Source organism: Panthera leo, chromosome A1 (assembly GCF_018350215.1).
Source record: "Panthera leo isolate Ple1 chromosome A1, P.leo_Ple1_pat1.1, whole genome shotgun sequence".
Classification (NCBI taxonomy): Eukaryota; Metazoa; Chordata; class Mammalia; order Carnivora; family Felidae; genus Panthera; species Panthera leo.
Window position 1 is genome coordinate 116,800,206 of NC_056679.1, and position 20,812 is coordinate 116,821,017.

The 20,812-nt window shown below is 41.6% G+C and overlaps 1 protein-coding gene across 3 annotated transcripts in view; it reads left to right on the forward strand.

The window, feature by feature from the left end:
• The first annotated feature begins 1,653 nt into the window (after positions 1-1,653).
• Positions 1,654-20,812, forward strand: part of LOC122218963 (protocadherin alpha-C2) — a 128,583-nt gene continuing 109,424 nt past the window's right edge. Inside the window, exon 1 of one of the 3 annotated variants that reach the window (XM_042937275.1) lies at positions 1,654-4,038. In XM_042937275.1, coding sequence (XP_042793209.1) covers positions 1,669-4,038 — 2,370 coding nt within the window. In that variant the 5' untranslated portion in view covers positions 1,654-1,668. Of the gene's footprint in view, positions 4,039-11,578; positions 14,113-20,812 lie in introns of those variants that run through there. The other 2 variants (XM_042937267.1, XM_042937261.1) reach the window with 2 other exon arrangements.

Genomic DNA, 20,812 nt, shown 5'->3' on the forward strand with positions numbered 1-20,812 from the left:
GTCTTTTATACTTATTCTTAATTTCAAGATTACATTCAGTGGTGTAAAATTATAATTTCAACCATTTTCTAGTTTAGTTGTTTAAGTATTAAGCTAATTTTATATGTTCCTATCTTTTTAGTAATTTAATTATGTCTAATGGTGTGTAAGGACTACATAACACACTACTTTTTCAGTAAAGTTTCTTAGCAATCATTGTACATTGACTATTTTTGAAAATGAGAGATAGAAAATGAAGAAGCATGGTAGTGATATTAGACAATTTAAATAGTCCAATAGCATCAAAAAAATTTTTTTTGGTTAATTAAGAGCCAGTTTTATAGTTGATTTAAGTTATCTTATACTTGTAGAACCATTATTGATTATTTTTTTCCTGGTTCAATAAATATTTCCTATCTCAGTTCCTTTTGTTATTATATGTAAAAGGAATGGTGACTGATCATTGACTTTAAAGATTTTGACTTGAATTTTAATGAGCTTATACACTCTGTATTTAATTGCTCACAACTAGCTGTAGGATCTTATCTGTGTTGTGTTTTCCCTTAAAGGTGCTCTTGATTTAATTAATCAGATTATGAAAAGTCCTTTCTTTCTCCCTTACAATCGTAGTCACCATTCTGACTTTCTGAAGAGAAGCATATTTTGAGTGACTACTAACTGGCCTGATGGGAAAATTTTTAAAGGGAAACCAGAAGTTCATTGTGAAGTTGATATTCTTTTGATTTTAGTTACTGAGACTGGGCTCCAAAACATCTCACCAGTTCTTTTCATATTAGGGCTCCACTTCTACTTTAGACAATTGTGAAATTTGGAGGCTTTGATTCAACATTTTACAGGAAAATGCTTTCCTCCTGCTAGAATAAAACTTTACTGGATCTGTACCCAAGCCTCATTTTAACATGTTATGGGAATGAGAGCAGTTGTATGAAAAGTCATCACATTTGAGTATCAAGGAGCCAAAACAATGACATGCTTCATATTTATGTTGAATTCTCATATCTACCAGAAGTATGAATAAAATAATTTATATGAATGAAATATTCAGTTAATAGACATATCTTAGTTTCTTTTTCTTTACTAAATGAGGGATCCTTGAGTTTTCCCTAAAGTCCTACAATTAAGTGCTTGTGAAGGATAAAAGGCACTACAAGTGGGAATTGTAAGCAAAGTAAAGTCGAGGGTGATGTATATTATTCTTTGTTTTGTTCTCCGTGATAGGCAAAGAGTAGCTTTTTATGGCTATTTTATGATAGACTTTGAAGCAGAATATTTAATAATCTGAAGAATAATGGAAATGATTGTGCTTTGTTACTTCTATCATATACATTAAATAAATAGTCATTTACGAACGATCCATGAAAATATCCAAAAGTCAAAAAACTTAGTGTCCCTGGGAAGTGGCTAAACCAAAAAGAACCTCAGGATCTTTCTTGTACTTACATAATCAGTCACATGATGTCGCTGTACACTCAGAAGGTGGAAAAGGAAAACTTTGTCTCGCGTTCAGCTTCCAACCACTGGCAGAATAGGATCGACTCCATATTGACCGGAACGCTGGGTAAATTTTATCAAACCTATACCTACGGAAAGGAAGACTGCTCACAAAGGTTCCCAGGCGAGCAATCCCTTAAAACTAACAGTCCCATCTCAGAGATCTCGTTAACTACAATGGTGTTTTCCTGGAGAGGAGGCCCAGGAGCCCGGCGATTGCTCCTGGCGCTTCTGCTCCTTGCAGCTGGGAAATCTGGGAGCGGCCAGGTCCACTACTCGGTCCAGGAGGAGGCCAAACACGGCACTTTCGTGGGCCGCATCGCGCAAGACCTGGGGCTGGAACTAGCGGAGCTCGTACCGCGCTTTTTCCGTGTGGCGTCCAAAGGTCGCCGAGACCTTCTGGAGGTAAATCTGCAGAATGGCATTTTGTTTGTGAATTCTCGGATCGACCGAGAGGAGCTCTGTGGGAGGAGTACCGAGTGTAGCATCCACCTGGAGGTGATCGTGGACAGGCCGCTGCAGGTTTTCCATGTGGAGGTGGAGGTGAAAGACATTAATGATAACCCGCCGGTGTTCAGAGAAGTAGAACAAAAGGTACTTATCTCTGAATCTGCACCTCTGGATTCTCATTTTCCTCTAGAGGGCGCTTCCGATGCGGACATCGGCGTAAACTCTCTTCTGACCTATAGGTTAGGTACAAATGAGTATTTTACTCTTAAATTAATAACGAAAAACGATAAAAGTATATTGCCTGAACTAGTTCTACGGAAGTCATTGGATAGAGAGGAGACGCCAGAACTTAATATATTGCTGACCTCCCAGGATGGCGGTAAACCCGAGCTAACAGGATCTGTTCAGATTAAAATAAGCATCCTGGATGTGAATGACAACGCTCCGGAGTTTGATAAGCCTGGCTATAGAGTAGTGCTGTTTGAAAATGTCCCAAACGGCACGAGAGTGATTCAATTAAATGCTTCTGATCTAGACGAAGGGGTCAATAGAGAAATTTCCTATGCAATCAGACTGATTTTGCCAGTGAGTGAGAAATGCATGTTTTCAATAAATGCAGAAACAGGTGAAATCAGAATTTATGGGATATTGGATTTTGAAGAGAATAATGAGTATGAAATTCAGGTTAACGCCATTGATAAAGGGATTCCTTCCATGGCAGGTCACTGCACAGTCCTAGTGGAAGTTCTGGACCTGAATGACAATACCCCTGAGGTAATGATTACTTCGTTGTCTCCCCCGGTGAGAGAGGATGTTCAGGTGGGCACTGTCATCGCCTTGATCAGCGTGTCCGACCGTGATTCTGGCGCCAACGGGCAGGTGACCTGCTCACTAACACCCCATGTCCCCTTCAAGCTGGTGTCCACCTTCAAGAATTACTATTCGCTGGTGCTGGACAGCGCCCTGGACCGCGAGAGCGTGGCGGACTATGCTCTAGTAGTGACAGCACGGGACGGGGGCTCGCCTTCGCTGTCGGCCACGGCCAGCCTGTCCGTGGAAGTGGCCGACGTGAACGACAACGCGCCGACATTCGCGCAGGCCGAGTACACGGTGTTCGTGAAGGAGAACAACCCTCCCGGCTGCCACATCTTCACGGTGTCCGCGCGGGACGCGGACGCGCAGGAGAACGCGCTGGTGTCCTACTCGCTGGTGGAGCGGCGGGTGGGCGAGCGTGCGCTGTCGAGCTACGTGTCGGTGCACGCGGAGAGCGGCAAGGTGTACGCGCTGCAGCCGCTGGACCACGAGGAGCTGGAGCTGCTGCAGTTCCAAGTGAGCGCGCGCGACGCGGGCGTGCCTCCGCTGGGCAGCAACGTGACGCTACAGGTGTTCGTGCTGGACGAGAACGACAACGCGCCCGCGCTGCTGCCGCTGCCTGGGGCGGGCGGCGCGGGCGGCGCCGTGAGCGAGCTGGTGTGGCGGTCGGTGGGCGCGGGCCACGTGGTGGCGAAGGTGCGCGCGGTGGACGCCGACTCGGGCTACAACGCGTGGCTGTCGTACGAGCTGCAGCCGGCGGCGGGTGGCGCGCGCAGCCCGTTCCGCGTGGCGCTGTACACGGGCGAGATCAGCACGACGCGCAGCCTGGACGAGGCGGACTCGCCGCGCCAGCGCCTGCTGGTGCTGGTGAGGGACCACGGCGAGCCGGCGCTGACGGCCACGGCCACCGTGCTGCTGTCGCTGGTGGAGAGCGGCCAGGCGCCCAAGGCCTCGTCGCGGGTGTTGGCGGGCGCCGCCGGCGCGGAGGCGGCGCTGGTGGATGTCAACGTGTACCTGATCATCGCCATCTGCGCGGTGTCCAGCCTGCTGGTGCTCACGCTGCTGCTGTACGTGGCGCTGCGGTGCTCGGCGCCGCCCAGCGAGGGCGCGTGCGGGCCGGGGAAGCCCACGCTGGTGTGTTCCAGCGCGGTGGGGAGCTGGTCGTACTCGCAGCAGAGGCGGCAGAGGGTGTGCTCTGGGGAGGGTCCGCCCAAGACCGACCTCATGGCCTTCAGCCCCAGCCTTCCACAGTCGGGAGAAGATTGTTTAAATTCTTCCAGTGAAGTAAGTCATTGATATTATTTAAGCATATTTGTTTTCTTTAATAACTTTTTGTTAGCGTATAAATAATCTTTTCTTTTTTCTTTGTGTTATCTTTTCTTTTTAAATTCATTTATTTTGAGAGAGACAGAGAGAGAGAGAGAGAGAGAGAGAGAGAGAGACCAAGCAGGGAAGGGGCAGAGAGAAGGAGAGACAGAATCTTAAGCAGGCTCCACGCTGTCAGCACAGAACCCGAAGCAGGGCTGTATCTCACAAACCCTGGGGTCATTACCTGAGTGGAAATCAAGAGTCGGTTTAGCCTACCGAGCCGTCCCGGGGCACTCCTCAATTGAATCTTTTAAAGTGTAGGGGCGCCTGGGTGGCTCAGTCGGTTAAACGTCCGACTTCGGCTCAGGTCACGATCTCGCGCTCCGTGAGTTCGAGCCCCGCGTCGGGCTCTGGGCTGATGGCTCAGAGCCTGGAACCTGCTTCCTATTCTGTGCCTCCCTCTCTCTCTGCCCCTCCCCCGTTCATGCTCTGTCTCTCTCTGTCTCAAAAATAAATAAAACGTTAAAAAAAATAAATAAAAAATAAAGTGTATTTTACATCTTGTAATTTTTTTTACCGCAAAAATATCCAGAGGCTTCTCTGACTAGAGAATAAAAACTTAAGTCATTCAGCCTGGTAGTGAAGGCCTTAAACTTTCCTGCCTTTGCCTACTACTATCTCACATATCTTTAGTTAGAACATGAAATATAGCATCATTCCATCAATAATTTTAATCATATATGGTATTGAAGTACACCACCTAGGTGGTTTCCTCCATTGTAGAAGTATAGGTATACTCTTTATTATAGAGTTCCTTGAAAGATAACTTTTCTTTAAAAAAATTTTTTTTAAGTTTTCATTTATTTTTGAGAGAGACAGAGCATGAATGGGGGAGGGGCAGAGAGAGAGAGAGACACACAGAATCCGAAGCAGGCTCCAGGCTCTGAGCTGTCAGCACAGAGCCGGATGCAGGGCTCAAACCCACAAGCCGTGAGATCATGACCTGAGCTGAAGTTGGATGCTTAACTGACTGAGCCACCCAGGCACCCCAAGATAGATAACTTTTCAACTGGAAAGTGTTCCCTTTGGAGAGATAAGTATGAATAAATGAGCAGAGTTTGCTGTAGTGAATGTGTACTTGAAGGATAGAGCAGGGGAGATTCTGAAGGTAGGAAAACTAGTAAAGAATTTTTTTATTGTACTCTAGATATCAGGTAATGGAGACAAATCATGACAGTCAAAATGGATTGAAAGAAAAATGTACAAGAGTTATTGGCAAAGTAGAGGCAACCTAATAATGACCGATTCATTACAAATCATAAAAGAAAGACAAAAGTAGAGGACGACACTAATGTTTTTAGTTTGGTCACTTAGGAGGATGAGATTGCCACTAACTGAGATGCAGGGTACAGTAGGAGAAACAGTTTGTGTATGGTTGTCCAGCTACCAAATGGAGAGAAACATTTAAGAAAATATTACTTTTGTGGTTCTTGGAGCATGCCATTATGATTGGAAATGTCATTTTGATCTGGAACTCAGGGGAGATTATAAAAGTAGATTTGGGAGTAATTCCCTTAGAGAACAACCTATGAAAGAATTAAATCAGAAGATATACATAACAAAATGAAATCAATGTGTCCAAGTAAAGAATTTAGGTGAATAGGTATGTTAGTTCCTGGGGTTGCTGTAGCAAATTACCAAAAACTGGCTGGCTTAAGACAACAAAAAATTACTCTCTCTCCACTCTGGGAACCAGAAGTCCAAAATTAAAGTTTTGGCAGGGCTGTACCCTCTGGAGCTTGAAAGGAAAATGTGTTATCTCTGATATCTCCTGATGGCTATCGGCATTCCTTGGCTTTTGGCCACACCACTCTGTCTCCCTGGTCACATTGCCTACTTTTCTTCTTCTTTTTTATTATTATAATAATTTATAGTTTTATATATTCAAAATCTGAGTGTATCCATTGTTTATAAATGTAGATTCATAATTACAAGTCAAATCGGGTAGTATTTATAAGTCTGATCTATATCAAAAAGGTAAAAGTATTATTTATTATACTTATTATATAGCAATTTAATTTCTTTTGGACACAATAGAAACATATTTCTAGTTACACTCTTTGTTAAATTTATATTCCTTAGTGATGTGTTTATCCTCTGGAGTTATTACCGAGCATCAGAAATTCAGAGGAGAGGTTGAGGCTACACCTAAGACTTTAGTCAGAGATTCCAGTCTGTAATTATTGGGATGTCCATTACTCTTTTCAAAGCTACTATTTTTTTCCTGAATTTTGAGCCTTTAATATGGGCACAAGATTCTCCAAAATTTGAAGATTAAATTTTTTGCTTATGTTTATCTTTTTGATCCTTAAAACATTTAAAATGATTTTTTTGAGGTGTAAAACTTCTTTGTAAAGAAATACACAATGTTAAGAACTGTGTAGAATAAAAAGCGTAAGCTTCAAATGCTGGTAAACATTAACAGTTGGAGCCTATATTTTCAGATCTTTTGTCTGTGAATTAATAGGTCAAATTATAGGTATTCTATATAAATACTTTTGTCACTTTTGTTCAATAATTCTGTCTCTATTTTTCTTCAAATGGTTTTTCAATTTGAACCCATTGCTAGAATAATTGTATAACATTCAAAAAAATTTAAAGTAAAATATCCTGTTCATTGCCACTATCACATAATTTTTTGACAAAAAAGTTTTATTTTTATTGGACTTTGTGCATATAATCTTTCCAATAAAACAAAAAGTAAAAAATAAAAAATAATATATTATAAACATGCATATATAATGATTGTTTTTTAATTCCATTAAGTAATACCATTATTTTTTATCGTCCCTCTATTTATTTTATTTTAATTTAAATTTTAGGTAGTTAACATACAGTGCAATATTGGTTTCAGGAATAGAATTCATTGTTTCATCACTTACATACAGCACCCAGTGCTCATCACAAGTGTTCTCCTTAGTACCCATCATCCTGCCTAGCCCATCTCCCATCCTCCTCCCTCCATCAACCCACAGTTTGTTCTTTATCATTAAGATTCTCTTGTAGTTTGTTTCCCTCTCTTCTCTTCCCCCTCCTTCCCATATGTTCATCTGGTTTGTGTCTTAAATTCCACGTATGAGTGAAAGAAATCATATGGTATTTGTCTTTCTCTGATTGACTTATTTTGCTCAGCATAATATATTCTAGCTCTATCCACATCATTGCAAATGGCAAGATTTCATTCTTTTTGATGGCTGAATTACATATTTGTACATATATACTATATCTTATTGTCCACTCATCAGTCTGGACATTTGGGCTCTCTCCATAGTTTGGCTATTGTTGATAATGCTGCTATAAACATTGTGTTGCGTGTACCCCTTCAAATCTGTATTTTTGTATCCTTTGGGTTAATACCTAATAGTGCAATTGCTGGATTGTAGGGTAGTTCTATTTTTAGTTTCTTGAGGAACCTCTATACTGTTCTCCAGAGTGGCTGCACTAGTTTGCATTCCCACCAACAGTGCAAGAGGATTCCTTTTGCTCTGCACCCTCAACAACACCTGTTGTTTCTTGTGTTGTTAATTTTAGCCATTCTGACATCTGTGAGGTGGTATCTCATTGTGGTTTTGATGTTTATTTCCCTGGTGATGAGTGATGTGGAGCATCTTTTCATGTATTAGTTAGCCATCTGTATGCCTTCTTTGGAAAAGTGTCTATTTATGTCTTCTACCCATTTTTTAACTGGGCTATTTATTTTTTTGGGTGTTGAGTTTGATAAATTCTTTACAGATTTTGGATACTAACTCTTTATCAAATATGTCATTACAAATATCTTCTCTTATTCTGTAGGTTGCCTTTTAGTTTTGTTGATTGTTTCCTTTGCTGTGCAGAAGCTTTTTATTTTGATGAGGTCCCAATAGTTCATCTTTGCTTTTGTTTACTTTGCCTTCAGCGACTTGCCTGGTAAGAAGTTGCTCTGATTGAAGTCAAAGAGGTTTCTGCCTGTGTTCTCCTCTAGTATTTTGATGGTTTCCTATCTCATATTTAGGTCTTTCACCCATTTTGAATTATTTTTGTGTATGGTGTAAAAAAGCGGTCCAGTTTCATTCTTCTGCATGTTGCCATCTAGTTTTCCCAACACCGTTTATTGAAGAGACTGTCTTTTTTCCACTGGATACTCTTTCCTACTTTGAAGATTAGTTGACTATATATTCGTGGGTTCATTTCTGGGTTTTCTATTCCATTCAATTGGTGTATGTGTCTGTTTTTGTGACAGTACCTTATCTTTGTAATACAGCTTGAAATCCAGAATTGTGATGCCTCTAGATTTTTTTTAAGGTTTGCTTTGGCTATTGGGGTCTTTTGTGATTCCATACAAATTTTAGGATTGTTTGTTCTAGCTCTTCGAAAAATGCTGGTGGTATTTTGACAAGGATTGCATTAAGTGTGTAGATTGCTTTGGGTAGTATAGACATTTTAACAATGTTTCTTCTCCAATCCACGAGCGTGGAATGCTTTTCCATTTCTTTGTGTCCTCTTCAATTTCTTTCATAAGTGTTCTATAGTTTTCAGAGTACAGATTTTTTATCTCTTTAGTTAGGTTTTTTCCTAGGTATCTTACTATTTTTGGTGAAGTTGCAAATGGGATCAATTCCTTGATTTCTTTTTCTGCTGCTTTGTTATTGGTGTATAGAAATGAAACAAATTTCTGGATGTTGCTTTTATATCCTGCGACTTTGCTGAGTTCATATATTAGTTCTAGAAATTTTTTGGTGGAGTTGTTCGGGTTTTCTACATAAGAGTATCATGTCGTCTGCAAGTAGTGAAAATTTGACTTCTTCCTTGCCAGTTCGGATGCCTTTTATTTCTTTTTGTTGTCTGATTGCTAAAGCTAAGATTTCCAGTACTATGTTAAATAGTAATGTTGAGAGTGGACATCCTTGTCTTGTTCCTGACCATAGGGGAAAGGCTGTTGGTTTTTCCCCATTGAGGATGATATCAGCTGTGGGTCTTTCATATATGGCCTTTATAAATTTGAGGTATTTTCCATCTATCCCTACATTATTGAGGTTTTTTTTTTAATCAAGAATGGTTGCTGTATTTTGTAAAAACATTGCCTCCTCTTCTGAATATCATCTTCTTCATATGTTTGTTTGCCTTATAAGGATACATGTGATTGCACTTTAGGGCCTACCTAGGTAATCCAGGCTAAGCTCCTTCTCTCAGGACCCTAAGCTTAATCACATAATTTTCCATAGAAAGTAATATTTGCAGGTTCCAGGGATTAAGATGTGGGCATATCTTTTAGGGGAGTTGCCATTCAACCCACTATAGTAAGCTAAAAATCACAAGGTAATACAACAGACAGCTGAAATAAAACTCAAAGTACAATACATCAAGTAAATGTTAGAAGTTTGAGGGGAAGAGGAGGAGATAAACAGAACAAACTCCCCCCCCCAAGAAGTAGAAAGTTTAAATGTGTGTGTGTATAATATGTGTACATATTTAAAGACACTTGAGTATTTTTGTAGTGTGAGGAAAAGAAGCAAGTAAAGAAGGAGATACTGAAGATGAGGCAGATTAAGAATGTAGATAAAGATGAAAAGTATGAAGGATAATGTTTTAAGAGGATAAGATTGGCTTTAAAAGTGGGGACCACTTTTCCTTAGTAGGCAATGAAAAAATAGAGAATATAAAGAAAAATGTTGATATAAGAAGAGAGCCATTAAATTTATGTTTGATTACTTATCTCTCTGGGTAAATTATCTGAGAATGAAATGGTGGGAATGAGGCTGGGAATTTGAGAAGAGAAAGAAGAAAATCTAGAAGAATCTCTGTATGTAGGAGGAAAGAGTTATGAATTCATTTGAGAGCCCAATCAAGGTAAAGGTGAGAGTAAGCTTGTAGGGAATACAGAGATGATGGTGAAGTGGCATCCCTAAATGGAGAAGCTCAATAAGAGAGAAAATGAGTAGTTAGGCTGTGTATTGGAAGCTAAGGGAAATGTTAGAGGAATAATGTAAGTAGTTAGGTGCTTTTGGGGTGTCTGACGTATTATAAATAGTTGATCATATAATCAAGGTTAGGTAGAAAGGAAAGGGAAACAGGATGGAGCTTGATAAACAAGAACAACTAGAAAGAATCGAGGGACTGTTCCCACTATAAGAGTAAAGCTATGGTAATAAAAGTAATGGAACATGAGAGGAGGATGAGTTTAAGAGAATATCAAATACACTACCCATATTTTCACAGATGAGCAAAAATACAAAAATGAACTCAACTATTGTTTCCTGCAGATTTGTGCATAGAACAGGCAAGATAATTGTTGGAGCTGTACTGCATCCTTTTTTTTTTATTTTAAAATGTTTATTTTTAAGAGAGAGTGAGAAAGAGTCACAGCGCAAGTGGGGGAAGAGCAGAGAGAGGGGGAGACAGGATTGGAAGCAGGCTTCAGGCTCCAAGCTGTCAGCACAGAGCCAGACATAGGGCTTGAAGTGGTGAACCGTGAGATCATGATGTGATCTGAAGTTTGATTTTTAACCGACTGAGCCACTCAGGAGCCCCTGTACTGCATCTTTCATAGCCCTATTTCACCTGGAACTTTTTGGCTTGGTAAAGATAGTTGTAGCAGTAGGTAAATGTAAAATTTTCTTCCTTTCTTCCTTGCTAAAGATGTGTTAGCATCTACCTGTTGATTTTTGGAATATCAGTCAATTTAAATGATAGTAAGTTTTTTTCCAGTGATGGTGTGCAAGAGAAGAGGGAAGTTTAGCTTATTTGTAGTAATCTAAATTCCATCAAATAGATAGGATGCTACTTCTTGGCATGTTTTATACAAAGAGAAATTTAAAGCATTGTTATATTTTAATAGTCTAAATTGTTGTGTTTATGCACAAGTGTGCTCCCATACAAACTCATACACACATTGACAGGACACTTCCTTTAAATACAAATATTGTGTCCACATTTCACCGTCATATTTGGGGGAAGTTACAAATACAGTATATTTATTTAAAATCTGGTATATCACTTATTAATATTTTTCACAATCATTTGTTTTCTTCTTATAATTGATTGTGTTTCCATTTTGAGTCAATGGCTGTTGTGTGAGCAGTTATAAATAAATATTATAGGAAAAAGATATTCCCAAACAAAACCCCCAAAACTAGGCAGAACTGGAAACTGACTTCCAAAAGTAAATGCCGAAAATTCCTCTTTCAAAATTCTGCATGAAAGTTTCTGCAAAAATTTATTTGTGGAAAAATGGAATTCATCGACAAATTTTCAACTAGCATCCAATAAAAAGAAGAATGTAGTGATTTACTGTCTCTGGAAAGAAAGACATTTAATCTTCAGTTGGGTATTTGCAGTGAAAAACCTCACGAAATGCAAAAAAAAACCCAACCCTACATCAACGGAAAATAGGAATACTGAATCATGTTTACAGTTACAAATTCATGCGCTTGGTGTCGCTCTTCACTGAGAACGTTTGCCTGAAGAACGTGCCTCCGCTTCTTCCGTCCTGCAGAAGATTTGGCAGATAGTGGAAAACCTCTAGTGAATCCTTCCCCAATAGAAGGCCGTGAGAATCAGTTTGCGGTAAGGTATTACATATACATTAAGCTATCTTTGAATCCTTTTGAGTGTACCATGCTGTTTTCCTGGCGAGGAGGCCCCGGAGCCCTGAGTTTTCTCCAGTCGCTTCTGCTGCTCACAGCCTGGGAGGCTGGGAGCGGCCAGATCCACTACTCGGTCCTGGAAGAGGCCAAACACGGCACTTTTGTGGGCCGAATCGCACAGGACCTGGGGCTGGAGCTGGCAGAGCTGGTGCGACGCCAATTCCGGGTGGTGTCCAAAGGCCGCGGGGACCTACTGGAGGTAAATCTGCAGAATGGAATTTTGTTTGTGAATTCTCGGATCGACCGGGAGGCGTTGTGCGGGCGGAACGCGGAGTGCAGCATCCACCTGGAGGTGATCGTGGACAGGCCGCTGCAGGTTTTCCATGTGGAGGTGGAGGTTAAAGATATTAACGACAACCCGCCTGTGTTCCCTGAAAGTAAGAAAAGAATAATCATTGCAGAATCTAGACCCCCAGAAACTCGGTTTCCACTAGATGGCGCATCCGATGCAGATATTGGAGTAAACTCAGCCTTGACCTACCGAATCGATCCCAACGACTATTTCGCTTTGGACACACAAAACAATCGTGAACAAACGTCTTCGTTGTCACTTGTGTTGAGAAAATCATTGGACAGAGAGCAAATTCAGGAGCATAGTTTATTATTGACAGCCAATGATGGGGGTAAACCGGAGATGACCGGCACAGTTCAGTTGCTGATCGAAATTCTGGATGTGAATGACAATGCCCCAGAATTTGACCAATTCATTTATAAAGTGACGGTATTAGAGAACGCATTTAATGGTACATTAGTGATCAAGCTAAATGCCACAGATCTTGATGATGGTACGAATGGAGACATAAGCTACTCATTTAGAAGGCCTGTATCTCCTGCAGTGCTGAATGCATTTATCATAAATCCTAACAGTGGAGAAATTAGAACAAAGGGTAAACTAGATTTCGAAGAAAAGAAATTGTACGAAATACCGGTGGAGGCAATAGACAAGGGGAATATTCCAATGGCAGGTCATTGTACCATTTTGGTGGAAGTACTAGATATAAACGATAATATCCCACATATTACCATCACTTCTCTGTCACTCCCGGTACGAGAGGATGTTCAGGTGGGCACTGTCATCGCCTTGATCAGCGTGTCCGACCGTGACTCTGGCGCCAACGGGCAGGTGACCTGCTCACTAACACCCCATGTCCCCTTCAAGCTGGTGTCCACCTTCAAGAATTACTATTCGCTGGTGCTGGACAGCGTCCTGGACCGCGAGAGCGTGTCGGACTATGCTGTAGTGGTGACCGCACGGGACGGGGGCTCGCCTTCGCTGTCGGCCACGGCCAGCGTGTCCGTGGAAGTGGCCGACGTGAACGACAACGCTCCGGCATTCGCGCAGGCCGAGTACACGGTGTTCGTGAAGGAGAACAACCCTCCCGGCTGCCACATCTTCACGGTGTCCGCGCGGGACGCGGACGCGCAGGAGAACGCGCTGGTGTCCTACTCGCTGGTGGAGCGGCGGGTGGGCGAGCGTGCGCTGTCGAGCTACGTGTCGGTGCACGCGGAGAGCGGCAAGGTGTACGCGCTGCAGCCGCTGGACCACGAGGAGCTGGAGCTGCTGCAGTTCCAAGTGAGCGCGCGCGACGCGGGCGTGCCTCCGCTGGGCAGCAACGTGACGCTGCAGGTGTTCGTGCTGGACGAGAACGACAACGCGCCCGCGCTGCTGCCGCTGCCTGGGGCGGGCGGCGCGGGCGGCGCCGTGAGCGAGCTGGTGTGGCGGTCGGTGGGCGCGGGCCACGTGGTGGCGAAGGTGCGCGCGGTGGACGCCGACTCGGGCTACAACGCGTGGCTGTCGTACGAGCTGCAGCCGGCGGCGGGTGGCGCGCGCAGCCCGTTCCGCGTGGCGCTGTACACGGGCGAGATCAGCACGACGCGCAGCCTGGACGAGGCGGACTCGCCGCGCCAGCGCCTGCTGGTGCTGGTGAGGGACCACGGCGAGCCGGCGCTGACGGCCACGGCCACCGTGCTGCTGTCGCTAGTGGAGAGCGGCCAGGCGCCCAAGGCCTCGTCGCGGGTGTTGGCGGGCGCCGCCGGCGCGGAGACGGCGCTGGTGGATGTCAACGTGTACCTGATCATCGCCATCTGCGCGGTGTCCAGCCTGCTGGTGCTCACGCTGCTGCTGTACGTGGCGCTGCGGTGCTCGGCGCCGCCCAGCGAGGGCGCGTGCGGGCCGGGGAAGCCCACGCTGGTGTGTTCCAGCGCGGTGGGGAGCTGGTCGTACTCGCAGCAGAGGCGGCAGAGGGTGTGCTCTGGGGAGGGTCCGCCCAAGACCGACCTCATGGCCTTCAGCCCCAGCCTTCCTCCGTGTCTGAGTTCTACAGAGGGAACAGGTGAAGGAGAAGCTGATTCAGAACGTTTGAAAGAGGTGAGTTCGTATTTAAAACTGTCTTACTATTTTAGCCTTATTCACACTTTTATCGTTTAAGATTCATTCTCAATTGTAAGATTATTCTTTAATTTGCTCGTCGTTATGGAATTTAATGAGTATTATTGACATAGTGGGTCGAATTATTTTTCAGGTAAGTTTTAGTAAAAAGTCATAATAAACTGCCCATAACGGTAATCATTTGTGGCGGTTTTTTGTATTACACAGGGTTTCTAATTATTTGTTTCCTTTTTTAATGTTTATTTATTTTTGAGAGAAAGAGCGTGAGCGAGGGAGAGGCAGAAAGAGAGGGAGGGGCGGAGAGAGAGGGAGACAGAGGATCGGAAGTGGTGCTGAGATCCCAGAGCCTGATTCGGGGCTCAAACTCACGACCTGAGCTGAAGTAGACCACTTACCTGACTGAGCCATCCAGGCACCCGTATTATCATTTATTTTCTGTGTGAGCATTTATAAGAAACCACACGTTGTGAATACTTAAGCATTTAGAAGAGGTTTGTTTTAAAGAGGCTAACCAGAATTTTAAAACTTTAAATGTTTTTATAAAATTTATACATATGCCATTTTACGTGTTTTATTTTAAAGAGGACATAACCTTTTACATAAATGCCCTTTAAAGGTGCATTTTTGTTTCTTTAAAAAAATTTTTTTTCCGGGGGCTCCTGGGTGGCTCAGTGGGTTAAGTGTCCGACTTTGGCTTTGGTCACGATCTCACAGTTCGTGGGTTGGAGGCCCGTGTTGGGCTCTATGCTGACAGCTTAGACCCTGGAGCCTGCTTCGGATTCTGTGACTCCCCCTCTCTCTGTCCCTCCCCTGATCGCATTCTGTCTGTCTGTCTCTCAAAAATAAATAAACATTAAAAAAATTTTTTAAAGGGGCGCCTGGGTGGCTTAGTTGGTTGGGCGTGCAACTTTGGCTCAGGTCATGATCTCAAAGTTTGTGAGTTTGAGCCCCCCCCCCCCCCCCAGGGGGCTCTGTGCTTACAGCTCAGAGCCTGGAGCCTGCTTTGGATTCTATGTCTCCCTCTCTCTCGGTCCCTAACCCACTCGCATTCTGTCTCTGTCTCAAAAATAAATAAACAACAAAAAAAATTTTTTTAAGTTTTTTTGGCTTGGTCCCTCCTCATTTTCTTCTAGTCACATCACCATTCCTGTCAGGTATCCAGTACAAACAGGCTTGTAATTTTCCTTTCACATATTTATTTGCAGTCATTGGATTGCTACACACGTGCATACGTCTGGTGGCTTTTTGTTAGTGTTTATTTTAGTTTATTAGGATAGATAATGCATTTTACATTTCCTCAATCACCAATACCTTTGGAAATCCCCACATATCTAATACTTTTGTATGTTGTCAGACAAGTATCCAATTTCTTTTTCGTTTTTGTTTTTCTTATTTTTTAAAGTAAGCTCCACAGGGGTGCCTAGGTGGCTCAGTCGGTTAAGCGTCTGACTTTGGCTCAGGTCATAATCTCACGGTTTGTGAGTTTGAGCCCTGCTCAGAGCCTGGAGCCTGCTTTGGATTCTGTGTCTCCTTCTCCCTCTGCCCCTCCCCCACTTGTGCTCTGTCTCTCTCTATTAAAAATAAATAAATGTAAAAATAAATTTAAAGTAGGCTCCACACCTAACGTGGAGCACAACATGCTGCGTGAACTCACAATTGGATGCTTTAAACAACTGAGCCACCCAGTTGCCCCATGATATTTTTAATAGCCGTGTAGTACCCCATAATACAGGGTGAATCATTGATATATTCAGTTATTCACCTGTTGATGAGTATTTTGTTTCAAGTATTCATTAGCCCTCCTAAACCATGGTGTACTATTACTTACATGTTTCTTATTTATTTATTAAAAATTTTTTACATTTATTGATTTTTATTTTTAATTTTTTTAAACATTTATTTAGGTTTGAGAGACAGAGCATAAGCAGGGGTGGGACAGAGAGAGAGGGAGACACAGAATCGGAAGTAGGCTCCAGGCTCTGAGCTGTCATCACAGAGCCCAACACGGGGCTCGAACTTATAAGCCATGAGATCATGACCTGAGCCAAAGTTGATGCTTAACCGACTGAGCCACCCAGGCGCCCCTACATTTATTTGTTTATTTTGAGAGAGAGAGAGAGAGAGAGAGAGAGAGAGAGCACGAGCCAGGGAGGGGCAGAGAGAGAGGGAGGGAGAGAATTCCAAGCAGGCTCTGTGCTGTCTGGATCCAGATCCTGGGCTCAATCTCACCAACCTTGAGATCATGACTGGAGCCTAAATCAAGAGCCTGACGCTTAACCTACTGAGTCACCCAAGCACCCCTCATTTATATATTTCTAAAATATTGGTGGTTTCATTTCTGTGAAATTCATTTTCAGATGTGGAATTGACACATCAAAGGGTATTAATAATTTTAATTTTCAAATGTTTTGCTAGAGTACTTTTCAAGAATTTTGTAGTACTTTTAATTTTCACCAAGTTATGAGCAACCTCTTTTATCTCTAAAAGCAAAAGCAGTCTTACATTCTGCCAGTGTGATATCTCATTGTTACTTTAATTCCTACATACTACCAGTGAACTTCAGCATACTGTCATTTATGTTTGGTTTTCTTTGATTTATCAATTAAATTCTTTTCCCATTTTTATTTGAAAAAAAAATGTTTTAAGTTTGAGAAAGTTCTTTTTAAAATATAGATATTAACTTTTATCTTCTACCTATATCACAAATATTTTTTCTCCTATACAACTTATATTGATGTAGTTATGTATATTTTGCCATATAAAGGTGTTTTTTACATTTCTGAACTAAAATACATCTATTTTTCTTTTATGGATTTTACAGTCTCCATGTTTATTTAGGAAGATCTTAATTTTTATATGGAACATCCATTAATTAAATTAATTTAATAAACATTTATTTCTAATTTAAGTTAATTTGAAAAATTGAAGTATAATTGACATATAACATTATATTCGTTTCAGATATACATATAATGGTTTGACATTTGTATATATTGGAAAATGATCACCACAATAAGTCTAGTTAACACCTATCACCATACATAGTTGCAACTTTTTTTTCTTGTAATTAGAACTTTTCCTATATACTCTTTTAGCAACTTTGTTTTTAATATTTATTTATTTTGAGAGAGAGTGAGAGCAGGGGAGGAGAGAGAGAGAGAGAAAGAGAGAATGGGAGAGAGAATTCCAAGCCAGCTTCATGCTGTCAGTGCAGAGCCTGACTTGGGGCTCAAACTCACAAACTCAGATCATGACCTGAGATAAAATCAAGAGTTGTAGGCTTAACTGACTGAGCCACCCAGACATCCCTAGCAACTTTCAAATATACAATTTAGTATTATTAAGTATAGTCACTGTACTGTACATTATGTCCCCAGAACTTATTTATTTTATAACCAGAAGTTTGTACCTCTTGCTCACCTTCAGTCATTTTGCCCACTCCCACCCCCTGCAAATGGCAAACACCAATCCATTCTCTGTATAGTTTGGGGTTTTTTAAGGTTCCACACCAGTGAGATCATTTTTCTTTTTTTCTTTTTTATTTATTTTTAAAAATTTACATCCAAATTAGTTAGCATATAGTGCAACAATGATTTCAGGAGTAGATTCCTTAGTGCCCCTTACCCATTTAGCCCATCCGCCTCCCACTACCCCTCCATAACCCTCAGTTTGTTCTCCAAATTTATGAGTCTCTTCGGTTTTGTCCCCCTCCCTGTTTTTATATTATTTTTTTCCCTTATGTTCATCTGTTTTGTCTCTTAAAGTTCTCATATGAGTGAAGTCAAAGGATTTTTGTCTTTCTCTGACTGACTGATTTCACTTAGCATAATACTCTCCACTTCTATCCACATAGTTGCAAATGGCAAGATTTCATTCTTTTTGATTGCCGAGTAATACTCCATTGTGTGTGTGTGTGTGTGTGTGTGTGTGTGTGTGTATCACATTTTCTTTATCCATTCATACATTGATGGACATTTGGGCTCTTTCCATACTTCGGCTATTGCTGATACTGCTGCTATAAACATGGGGGTGCATGTGTCCCTTCGAAACAGCACACCTGTATCCCGTGGATAAATGCCTAGTAGTGCAATTGCTGGGTTGTAGGGTAGATCTATTTTTAGTTTTTTGAGGAACCTCTATACTGTTTTCCGGAGTGGCTGCACCAGCTTGCATTCCCATAGTGAGATCATTTTTCTTTTTTTTTTATGTTTTTTTTTTTTTTTAAGAGAGAGAGAGACGCAGAGCATGAGTAGGGGAGGGGCAGAGAGAGAGAGAGGGAGACGTAGAATCCGAAGCAGGCTTCAGGGTCCAAGCTGTCAGCGCAGAGCCCGATGCGGGGTTCGAACTCACAAACTGTGAGATCATGACCTGAGCTGCAGTCGGACGCCCAACCAACTGAGCCACTCAGACGCCCCTTGAGATCATTTTTCTTAAAGTAGTTATTTCTTGCTGTAAACTTACCTCTTAGCACTACTTTTGCTGCATCCCCTAAGTTTTACTATGTTGTGTTTCCATTTTCACTTCTTTCAAAATATCTTCTATTTCCCTTTTGTTTCATCTTTGACCCACTGTTTTTAAGGAGTGTGTTGTTAAATTTCCAAGTATTTGTGAATTTTCCCATTTTCCTCTGGTTATCGACTTCTAGTTTCATATGATTATGGTCAGAAAAGATACTCTGTATGATTTTAGTCTTTTAAAATTTGCTGAGACTTACTTTGTGACCTAATACATGATCTATCCTGGAGAATGTTCCATGTGCTCTTGAGAGGACTTTGTATTCTGTTGAAGTTGGTGGGTATGTTCTGTACATGTCTATTAAGTCCATTTGTTCTAGTTCAGTGTTTTCATACTGATTTTCTGTCTGGATTATCTCTCCATTGATGAAAGTGGGTGTACTGAAGTTCTCTGCTATTACTGTAATGTCATCTATTACTTCCTTCAGATAAGTTGGTATTTGATTTATATATTTATGTGCTGTGATGTTGGGTAGATATATAACAATTGTTATATTCTTTTGTTGACTTTTATCACAATATAATGACCTTTGTCTCCTGTTATGGTTTTTTACTTAAAGTCGGTTTTATCTAAGTATAGCTACTCCTCTTCTCTCTTTTGGTTTCCATTTGCACAGAATATATTTTTCCTTCTCTTCATTTGTTTGTTTGTTTGTTTGTTTATTTATTTATTTGTTTATTTATTTATTTATTTATTTATTTTAGAGAGAGTGAGCACAGGGTGGGGGACAGAGCAGGGGGGAGAATCTCAAGCAGGCTCCATGCTTAGAGTGGAGCTCAATGTGGGGCTTGATCTCAAGACCATGAGATCGTGACCTGAGCCTAAATTAAGAGTCAGATGCTTAACTGACTGAGTCATTCAGGTGCCCCACAATTTACATCTTTTCAAAGGGTGTATCCATTAACAAATAATTATAACTATCACTAGTTTTAATATATCTGTTCTTTGACTCTTAAAGTAGTTATGGCACCACTGTATTACAATATTAGAGTATTCTGAATCTGACTCTATACTTACTTTACCAGACTGTGGTATATTTTCATATGTTTTCATGTTACTAGTCATCACCCTTTCATTTCAGCTGGAAGAACTCCTTTCAGCGTTTCTCATAAGGCAGGTCTAATGGTGATGAACTCCCTGAGCCTTTTTTTTTTTTAATTGGGGAAAGTCTTTATCTTGTCTCATTTCGAAGGATAATTTTACTGCATAACATATCCTTGGTTGGTGGCTTATTTTTATTTCAGCACATTGAATATATCAACCATTCTCTCCTGGCCTGCGGTGTTTCTGCTGAGAAATCTGTTAATAGCCTAATGGGGGTTTGCTTGTATGAGAGAAATTTTTTTTCTCTTGTGTTTTTAAAATTCTTTCTTTGTTTTATACAGTTTTATTATAATTCATCTTAGGGAAGAGTGTTTCAGATTGAAATTTTGGGGTGACCTACTAGCTTCATGAACTTGGATGTCCAAATCTTTCCTCATATTTGAGAAGTTCTCTGTCATTATTTCTTTAAATAAGCTTTCTACCCTTTTCCCTCTTCTCCTTCTGTGACTCCAATGATTGTTTCTTTTTAAAGGTGTCCCATAAATTCCATATGTCCCAAAGGTTTTCTTCATACCTTTCTTTATTTTTTGTTGTTGTTGCTCCTTTTGACTGGGTTATTTAAATTATCTTTGTTGCTCCCTCTAGTGTCTGTCGGCAGCATTTCAGTTTTCTGGTTCTACAGCAGTAAGCTCTTCTGTTCTCAGTGGCCAGTAGGCATCCAAGTGTGCTGGTTTCCTGTCAGCACCCCTAGTCAGGTAGACAGATACCAATTCCTTAGATAGCTTTCCGAAAACCCAAAAGGCTAGACACACCCTCACTTCTCTCCCTCCTTCCTGAAGGAGCAAGCTGACCCCTTGCTATTTTTGTTCTCTATAGCCCCCAGGCATCCAAACAATGCCAGTTCCATCAGTTCTCTGATTGAGGCAATACAGAAACTAGTCCTTTAGACAGCCCTGAGACACGTTCTACTCTTCTCTTTCCCCTTGAAGGTGAAGTAGTGACAGTATTCTTTCCGGGTGCTGAGGTGTACCAGTATGGGTGAGGGGCTGATGTGAGCAAAGTTAAAATGATCCTTCCTACTGATTTCAGTGCAGCTCTTTCAGCCTTGTGTTCACCTGGG